The sequence below is a fragment of the Montipora capricornis genome, chromosome 3 (genome assembly GCF_036669925.1).
Source record: "Montipora capricornis isolate CH-2021 chromosome 3, ASM3666992v2, whole genome shotgun sequence".
NCBI classification, from domain to species: Eukaryota; Metazoa; Cnidaria; class Anthozoa; order Scleractinia; family Acroporidae; genus Montipora; species Montipora capricornis.
In genome coordinates this window covers 12245678-12255677 of record NC_090885.1, presented here as the reverse complement: position 1 = coordinate 12255677, position 10000 = coordinate 12245678, and the positions used below count along the sequence as shown (strand labels likewise).

Below are 10000 nucleotides of genomic sequence, written 5' to 3'. Positions count from 1 at the left end.
AAGCAAAGAGATCGTAAATATGCTTCATGGTTTTGGAATGAGTGCTGAGTACAACAGGTTACTTAGAATCGAAGCCCAAATAGAACAAAGCGTTCTTGAGCGCATGAATCAACATGGCGGAATGTACCTCCCCGAGAACTTTGTGAAAAATAGACATGTATTTTTTGCAATCGACAACGTTGATTTTGCAGAGGATAATGATGGAAAACACACACTTCATGGCACCGCAATGGCTATCTACCAAAAGACGGATCCTAGAGACACAACTCCACAGATAAGGTTAGTTAACAAGCCTTTTATAATATCATAGATATTGGTTGATCATTTTTACGTTTTTTGGTACTATTTTCAGCTCCTTAATATCTCATTGATTTAATTTCTGTTTTACCGCCGTCTCATCATGATTTACGGCGAAATAACGAATGAATTCTTTTGAGCACCCCAAAGCGTTTCACAAAAATTACCATGGGGAATCGATCCTTCATGGCGGAAGCACCACGGCTTTGGAAGATTCTCCCCGTAAGCTTTAGACCTGCTTGCACAAAAAGTGATTTTAAACAGAAACTTAAGCCATTTTTATTCAGCAAGGCATTCTGTTAGTACAGTTAGCTTATATTTAGATTTTTATATAGTTTTTCTGCAAATTACTTTTCTTATAACCAGTTGTAAAGTGGTATAGTTTTCGTCTTTGATTCCATAGTGATTGTAAAAAGGTTCTTATTTTTGTATTTTTTGTAATGTTTGTAATGCGCATTTGATTATTTTTATAGAAAATGTGTGATATAAATGTTATCATTATTTTGTCTCGCTGTTAGATTGGATAGTCAACCAAGTCAAGGTCGCACATTACGCAACCTTCCCGAATCAATTCCTGAGCTAATGGAATGCCAAGAACCTCCCAAAACACCCAAGAATCCAGTATACCCCAACTTCAGGCTGTATGATAAAGGTGAGTTACCTATTGTTGTTAGATGAAAAGAGTTTGCATGGATGCTAGGGCGTAGCTTATCGAGCCTCTCGCATCAGGAAACACAAGAACCTGAGGAGTTATGTAATGCAACGCAAGTTCCTGTTTGGTCTGCATATAATTCCCTTATATATGACCCTCTGGATACCACAAGAACTGCAACTCCACCTCACATTGCTTCCCCGGCACATGAATGGAGTACGTTACTAACAGTGTTACAGTTGATTTTGCAGAGGATACTCAGGAAAAGGAAAATTGGCATGCTGGAAAGTCTTCAACAGAGCTGATGAAGATGTAATTACTGCTCTTGCAAGCCTTGGAACAACAGAGCACCCAGATGAAGATACCATAAAGGGAGTTGAGAAGTTTGTCGGCCATCTATACCAGCCAAATACAAGCATGAATGAGCTAAGGTGGTCGTTATTTAAGAAGAAACATTATCAGACCATGGTATGGAACAACGACAAGGTTCCAAAACCGAATATCCCATCACCAGAAAACTATGGTTGGAAGAAAGACGAGTGATGACGACAACTCCACCAGCTCCAGAGGCAATTATTGAGATGGTGAAATGTGGCTGTGTGATGCTCAACAAATCGGTGCCAAAAGTCTGGGCTAACCTGCACTGAACTTGCGGCGCATGCCCTGTGCTTTGCAGCAAGATGATAGTGATGAATATATTGATGACAATGATGAAAGTGACAATAGCTATGATAGTGCAAGTGATGGTGATAAAGACGATCAATGTTGTGAATTATGTCTTTATCACACTTTTAATGGGTGACTGATCACAGTTTTAAGATTGTAGAGTGTGTAGAAGTCTAGATGGTTGCTATTCTTGTCTCTTGAAATGATCTGTTATCACACATGTGAATGACATTAATTTGCATTACGGAGAAAAAGGTAGTTTAAAGATATAGCCTCGTTTTCATGTCTTTAATCATGTGATAAAGTGGTAGAAGGTTTCAGTCTTTGTGCGAAAGTCTATGAAATGTTTTTTCGTCATTATAACTTACTTTGGTAGTGATATTTTGAAACAAGATACGAAAAATGGGCACATTTTGGATTTAGACTCGTCTTCATGCTTTAGGTCACGTGATCACAATTTCCAGCTAAAAGTTTGTGTAATGCTAGAGTAAAGCTATTCTTACAATCTAGTGATGAAATATTGACATATAAGAGGGAATAAAGACGATTTAAGATGTAGCCTCGTTTCCATGCTAATATTGTATGAGACGTGTTTTAATCTCCCGTGAATCGTGCCGGTGCGGGTCACAAAATTGCCGACAACATTTTTCATGTTCACTAAGGTCTCCTCAACATATCTAGACCAGTGGCTTGCTTTAAGCATTAATTTCCCACGGGACTTAATTTTACGACACTTGCTCCCTGACTAAATGTTCCTGAACGTTGATTCCTTTATAAAATAAAAAGGCCACTATATTGTTAAGTTTACTGTTTACTATTATGTTCCCATAAACGTTCATGTCTAAATCTCAACCTGCCCTTCTTTTCAGTAAAATTGTTTACACTAAATATTCTGTCCGGTGTGTAAACAAATTGCCTGGTTTTAATAACTACTGTGTCCTGATCGCTTCTGCTTAAAAACCGCTCACCTTATAGACGGTGACCACATGTACCACTCCAAGTCTGATGTTGGCACAAATGCTGATTTCCATGACAATACAAAAATAGTGCGACTGCTCACACTGTTGAAAATTGCCAGGTCCATTACAATGCAAAAAAAGCAACTAATAGCACAGTTGCAATGGCTGGTTGCCACGACAATACAAAAATAGTGCAGTACCACCGTTGAAAATTGCTGATTGCCATGGCTTTGCAAACATGGTGCAACTGCTAGCACAGCAAGGTTAACAGTTGCCATGACAGTACACAAATAGTGGAATCACTACCACACTTGAACATAACTGGTCGCCATGCCAATGCAAAAATAGTGCAACTGCGAGCACAGCTAAGTTTACGGTTGCCATCACAATACGAAAAGGACGGGGGCAGCCATAGTGAGAACTATTTCTAGTTACGCTGTACTTCAGGGGGCACACCCATGAGTACAGTATAACCCAGTCATTTGTTAGAGCCAAAATAATATAATTAGGCTGTACTTTAGGTGGCGCACCCATGAGTACAGTATAACCGAGTCTTTCCTTAGAGCCAAGATAATATAATTAGGCTGTACTTGAGGTGGCGCACCCGTGAGTACAGTATAACCCAGTCTTTCCCTAGGGCCAAGATAATATTGTTAGGCTGTACTTTAGGTGGCACACCCATGAGAACAGTATAACCCAGTGTTTCGTTAGAGCCAAGATAATATTATTAGGCTGTGTTTTAGGTGGCTCACCCACGCATGAGTACAGTATAACCAAGTCTTTCGGTAGAGTCAAGATAATATTATTAGACTGTACTTTAGGTGGCACACCCATGAATACAGTATAACCCAGCCTTTCGTTAGAGCCAAGATAATATTACTAGGCTGTACTTTAGGTGGAACACCCATGAGAACAGTATAACCCAGTCATTTGTTAAAGCCAAGATAATATTATTAGGCTGTACTTTAGGTGGCACACCCATGAGTACAGTATAACCCAGTCTTTCGTTAGAGCCAAGATAATATTATTAGGCTGTGTTTTAGGTGGCTCACCCACGCATGAGTACAGTATAACCAAGTCTTTCAGTAGAGCCAAGATAATATTATTAGGCTGTACTTTAGGTGCCACACCCATGAGTACAGTATAACCCAGTCATTTGTTAGAGCCAAGATAATATTGTTAGGCTGTACTTTAGGTGGCACACCCATGAGTACAGTATAACCTAGTCATTTGTTAGAGCCAAGATAATATTATTTAGGTGGCACCTCATGACAACAGTATAACCCAGTCTTTCGTTAGAGCCAAGATAATATTATTAGGCTGTGTTTTAGGTGGCTTACCCACGCATGAGTACAGTAAAACCAAGTCTTTCGGTACAGCCAAGATAATATTATTAGACTGTACTTTAGGTGGCACACCCATGGATACAGTGTAACCCAGTCATTTGTTAGAGCCAAGATAATATTATTAGGCTGTACTTTAGGGGGCACACCCATGAGTACAGGATAACCCAGTCTTTTATTAGAGCCAAGATAATATTACTAGGCTGTACTTTAGGTGGCACACCGATGAGAACAGCATAACCAAGTCTTTCAGTAGAGCGAAGATAATGTTATTAGTCTGTACTTTAGGTGCCACACCCATGAGTACAGTATAACCCAGTCATTTGTTAGAGCCAAGATAATAGTATTAGGCTGTGTTTTAGGTGGCACACCCATGAGTACAGTATAACCCAGTCTTTCGTTATAGACAAGATAATATTACTAGGCTGTACTTAAGATGTCTCACCCATGAGTACAGTATAACCCAGTCTTTTGTTAGAGCCAAGATAATATTATTAGGCTGTACTTAAGGTGGCTCACCCACGAGTACAGTATAACTAAGTCTTTCGGTAGAGCCAAGATAATATTATTAGGCTGTAGTTTAGGTTGCACACCCATGAGTACATTGTAACCCAGTCCATCGTTAGAGCCAAGATAATATTGTTAGGCTGAACGTAAGGTGGCTCACCCACGAATACAGTATAACTAAGTCTTTCGGTAGAGCCAAGATAATATTATTAGGCTGTAGTTTAGGTGGCACACCAATGAGTACAGTATAACCCAGTCATTTGTTAGAGCCAAGATAATATTACTAGTCTGTACTCTAAGTGGCACACCCATGAGTACAGTATAACCCAGTCCATTTGTTAGAGCCAAGATAATATTGTTAGGCTGTACTTTAGGTGGCACACCAGTGAGTACAGTATAACCCAGTCATTTGTTAGAGCCAAGATAATATTACTAGGCTGTACTTTAGGTGGAACACCCATGAGAACAGTATAACCCAGTCATTTGTTAAAGCCAAGATAATATTATTAGGCTGTACTTTAGGTGGCACACCCATGAGTACAGTATAACCCAGTCTTTCGTTAGAGCCAAGATAATATTACTAGGCTGTACTTTAGGCGGAACACCCATGAGAACAGTATAACCCAGTCATTTGTTAAAGCCAAGATAATATTATTAGGCTGTACTTTAGGTGGCACACCCATGAGTACAGTATAACCCAGTCTTTCGTTACAGCCAAGATAATATTATTAGGCTGTACTTTAGGTGGCACACCCATGAGTACATTATAACCCAGTCTTTCGTTAGAGTTAAAATAACATTGTTAGGCTGTACTTAAGGTGACTCACCCACGAGTACAGTATAACCAAGTCTTTCGGTAGAGCCAAGTTAATATTATTAGGCTCTACAGTAGGTGGCACACCAATGAGTACAGTATAACCCAGTCATTTGTTAGAGCCAAGATAATATTGTTAGGCTGTACTTTAGGTGGCACACCCATGAGTACAGTATAACCTAGTCATTTGTTAGAGCCAAGATAATATTATTTAGGTGGCACCTCATGACAACAGTATAACCTAGTCTTTCGTTAGAGCCAAGATAATATTACTAGTCTGTACTTTAGGTAGCTCACCCATGAGTACAGTATAACCCAGTCTTTTGTTAGAGCCAAGATAATATCATTAGGCTGTGTTTTAGGTGGCTCACCCATGAGTATAGCATAACCCAGTCTTTTGTTAGAGCCAAGATAATATTATTAGGCTGTACTTTAGGTTTTTTCTAAAAGCTGACGTTTCGAGCGTTAGCCCTTCGTCTGACGAAGGGCTAACGCTCGAAACGTCAGCTTTTAGAATCTCTGTACGGTGGCCAATTTACATTATCAACTCCGTTGATAAAACCAAATTTTTGTATACTACTTCCCCACCGACGCAGCACCACAGTTTCTTTAGAAACTAATCCTTCATTCATTTGTACTTTAGGTGGTACACCCTATTCGTCTTTTCTGGTATCGCATCACTTGTAAATTCCGCAATTAGTTGATCTCCCAAAATTACGTCCGGTCAGCTGTCGCAATTATTAAACAAAGACCTTTTGTTCTTTAGGAAACTTAATGCCGGTTTGATGAAACTTGATGAAAAGTAAAACCTACCCTTGCCTCTGTCATTGCTGGTTTGCCTCGTCGGCGATGACATTTTTTCTCACAAAGCTCTGTCTGTGAAAACGAATTAAAACACCTCGACCGGAAACGACAGCAGGATACCGTGAGCCTCCTCGAAAAGCTCTGTACAAATCCTTATATAAGGAAGTGTATGGACTACTTGAAGTGCAAGCTCCGTGTGTCTTCTCGTGGAAAGTCTCGTATGTCGTTTTGTACCCTGCGAGCAGTAGGTTTCTCCTACGCTGCTCGCAGGGTAGTTATTTTGGCATGGTGGGAGGGAATATTGAGTTTTGCGCAAAAGAACTAAGACGATCCACTACTAAAGAACACTCGCAATCGTATAACTGATAATGTCTTTTATTCGATCTGAAATTAAAATGTACAATGTATTCTAATTAACTAAATCAATTGGTAATAAAAGAAATGAAACGAGGGAAGCGGGAATAACTGACACTGAAAACGTTTAACAATCATTATACCATCATGCGGCCACTGTTCGTCAATATCCAGAACTTATGAAATCCATATAAAACCGACAAAACTGAAATGATTGATAATATTATAACAGTGATCATAAACTTACTTCTATGGCGAGTTTTCTTAATTTTCCTTGATCGGGATAACCATAAAACAGTGTAACAGGTAAGCAGTAAATCACTTGAAACATGTCCAATTCAGATATCGTGTAAAAACTAAACTGCTTAATTAAAGTTGAGGTTTATCTACTATTTAAGTTTCCTGTTGGGCGTGTACGAGGCTACCGCAAATTCCTTAACTATGAATTCCTTGCATAGTCCAAAAACTACGTTAATATTCTCCGCCCCGATGAGGGCAGTGTCCTCATCCTAAACTACATCAGTCCTCGTATCCTTCTGCGGGGTATATGATCACAATCTTTGTGATAGGTCTTTTATACTCCGAGGTTGACGTCTTGATTTTTACATTTCGAACTCTGCCATCCCTTCCTGGGTAAACATTGATGATTCTTCCGATGGTCCAGTTTCCACGAACAGAGTTGGAATCTTCCATGATGACTATGTCATCCACTCTCACAGTGCGCTTTTCAGCGTTCCACTTCTTTCTAGGGACCAACGACGGGAACACGTCTCGGGTCCAACGTCTCCAGAAGGTGTGTACTATCTTCTGTACGAATTCGACTCTATGCTGTGGGTTCCTGTTCTCTCTGAACGGCCCTTGTGGTACCATTGAGGTAGCTCGTCCAAGGAGCATGTCGTTTGGACACAGATACGAGCCGTCATCCGGGTCGTTAGGAACTCTACCAACGGGGCGTTGATTCATCAGGTTAGCGACTTCCAATAAACAGGTGTATAGTTCAAATGGCGTCAGGATTTGTTCACCAATTCCTTTCTTTAGGGCTTTCTTGGCGCCTTTAACTAATACTTCTGCGCAGCCACTTTGGTGTGGTGCTCCTGGCGTAGTAAACTGCCATCTCATTCCTTTCTCGACGCTAAATTCTTTTAGCTCTTTGTGATTCCACCCCTGGATCAGAGGTCAGCGGTCAGTGTACAAGATAGCGGTGTTTTTGAACGTGGACCAAAAATTTGCAGTTTTTCAACGTTAACTTTTATGTTTTCACGTTCTATATTGACGTTTTTGTCGTTGTTGTATTTATTCATCGTTATGTCAAACTTAACAGTGGAAAAGTTGGAAGAAATTCTCGAAGAGAAGCTACGGAAGGTGATTCAACCTCTGAAGGCTAAAAACGGCAAAACATCTAAAGAAGTTGCAGAGGCTATTGTTGATCTCGCTAAACAGATAGAGGGGTCTTCCGAAGCTCAAGTCATAGTCTCAGGACTTGTAACACGAAAGGACAAGCTTAATGATAAAGTCTCAGAGGTGAACAAGCACTTGACGAAGTTTTGTCGTCAGAATGATTGGAGATTTATTGAACACAATAATATAAACGAAAAGGGGTTAAACCGTGGAGGTCTACACCTGAATTTTGCAGGTAACAAGCGTATTTTTAAGAATTTTTATCATGGTCTAGCTCATTGAACTTTTACTATGCCTTCCATTAATGCCGTGCCGTTGGAAGGCAACAGTCAGGAGTCATCGAGAAGTCCGACTCAAAATCCTATTGATCGTTCTCGAGTATTGCCCTCCAAACGCGGTTTTAAGCTGGCCTCGCTGAATATAAATAAATTGACCACTCATCTTGATGAACTCAAGATCTTTCTCGTAAGTAACGATATAGATGTTCTCGCAATTAACGAGACTAAACTAAATGAATACATCACCGATAATGAGGTCAGTATCTCTGGTTATGATATAGTTAGACGTGACAGAACTACATATGGAGGTGGGGGCGTTTGCTTTTATGTAAAAAAGTCAATTAACTTTTCGGTGCGCAACGATCTTTGCATGGACAGTCTTGAGAACCTTTGTATTGAAATACGCAAACCTCGCTCTAAATCATTTATTGTTGCTACGTGGTATAGACCAACTAATTCGCTTGTTGGTATATTTTCACCTTTTGAAGAGTTGATTGGGAAATTGGATTCCCTTAATACTGAATTCTACCTTTTAGGGGATCTAAATTGCAATATGGCCGCATCCCAGTTTGACAGCGATACACGCAAATTATTAACTATCACGGATGTTTATGGACTTCAACAACTCATAACAGAACCAACAAGAATAACCGAAACTTCTGCAACATTGATTGATTTAATTTTTACTAACTGTCCTGACAAGGTGTTATGCTCAGGTGTGCGTCATATTGGCATTAGCGATCACAGCATGGTCTATGTCTATCGAAAATTAGCCATTAATGGACAGAGTAAGGGTCACACTAATATAACCTATAGGAATTTTCGAAGTTTTGACCGTGATAAATTTCGTAGCGATGTTGCATCTCAAGATTGGGATCACATAAACAATTCTTCCAATCCAAATGATGTGTGGAATGAATGGAAGGAATCCTTTTTGGCTATTGTTAACAAGCACGCTCCATTGAGAACCACTCGTGTTCGCGCGCGGGGTTCCCCATGGATTACTTCTGAGCTTAAAAAACAGATGCACGATCGAGATATTTTGAAACTCAGAGCAATTAGATCAAAAAATCCTAATGATTGGGTTCACTTTAAAAGACAGCGGAACAAAGTCAATAGTGCGACTAGGCTAGCGAAGCAAGTTTATTATCAAAATATGCTAAACGAGCATAAGGGTGATTCCCGCAAAACCTGGCAGATCATCAATGAGCTGTCTTCCCGAAATTTCGTGGAAACGTCTGTGAAACAACTGAATGTAAATGAGCAATCAGTAACAGCTCCAGCAGAAATAGCGCACGAATTTAATCGTTATTTTGCTACCATTGGCCCGAAACTTGCTAGTGATATTCCTTCTTCAGATGGCAACAGCTATCTGAATTATCTCACTAGCACGGATAAGGAGTTTCAGTTCCGCCCAACCTCCACAAATGAAGTGTTTTCACTGCTGAATAAACTGAAAAAATCAAAGGCAGTCGGCCTTGACAAAATTTCTTCTCGACTTATTCGTGAATGCGCGGATCTTATTTGCAAACCGCTGTGCTATATTTTCAATCAGTCATTAAATGTAGGTGTGTTCCCAGACGACTGGAAGTGTGCACGGGTCACTCCACTATTCAAACAAGGGGAACGTGATGACCTAAACAATTACCGCCCAATTTCCGTTATCCCGGTTATAGCCAAAGTGTTCGAAAGAATAGTTTATAACCAATTATATGCGTACCTAACAAAGCATAACGTAATATGTAAATGCCAATCTGGTTTTCGCTCTATTCATTCCACCGTTACGGCTTTACTTGGGGCTACGGATACTTGGGCTTACAACATTGACCGAGGAAAAATAAACGCTGTTGTTTTCCTAGACCTAAAAAAAGCTTTTGATACGGTTAATCACGAGATCCTTTTATCTAAATTAAATAATTACGGCATAC

At 39.9% G+C, this 10000-nt stretch overlaps 3 protein-coding genes across 4 annotated transcripts in view; 2 read left to right on the top strand and 1 right to left on the bottom strand.

The window, feature by feature from the left end:
• Positions 1 to 2417, top strand: part of LOC138041124 (uncharacterized) — a 3064-nt gene extending 647 nt beyond the window's left edge. Inside the window, exons 1-3 of one of the 2 annotated variants that reach the window (XM_068886892.1) lie at positions 1 to 279; positions 816 to 949; positions 1201 to 2417. The exon at positions 1 to 279 is cut by the window's left edge and continues 647 nt beyond it. In XM_068886892.1, the coding sequence (XP_068742993.1) occupies positions 1 to 279; positions 816 to 949; positions 1201 to 1265 (478 nt within the window). In that variant the 3' untranslated portion in view covers positions 1266 to 2417. Of the gene's footprint in view, positions 280 to 815; positions 950 to 1188 lie in introns of both variants that reach the window. The other variant, XM_068886891.1, reaches the window with a different exon arrangement.
• A 4498-nt stretch (positions 2418 to 6915) lies between these two features.
• On the bottom strand, positions 6916 to 7515 carry LOC138039851 (uncharacterized). Its single transcript, XM_068885682.1, has one exon. It carries the CDS (start codon positions 7513 to 7515, stop codon positions 6916 to 6918), a length of 600 nt encoding a protein of 199 aa, XP_068741783.1.
• A 186-nt stretch (positions 7516 to 7701) lies between these two features.
• The window catches only part of LOC138039850 (uncharacterized), a 4171-nt gene continuing 1872 nt past the window's right edge, over positions 7702 to 10000 (top strand). Inside the window, exon 1 of the mRNA XM_068885681.1 lies at positions 7702 to 8029. Coding sequence (XP_068741782.1) covers positions 7702 to 8029 — 328 coding nt within the window. The remainder of the gene's footprint in view (positions 8030 to 10000) is intronic.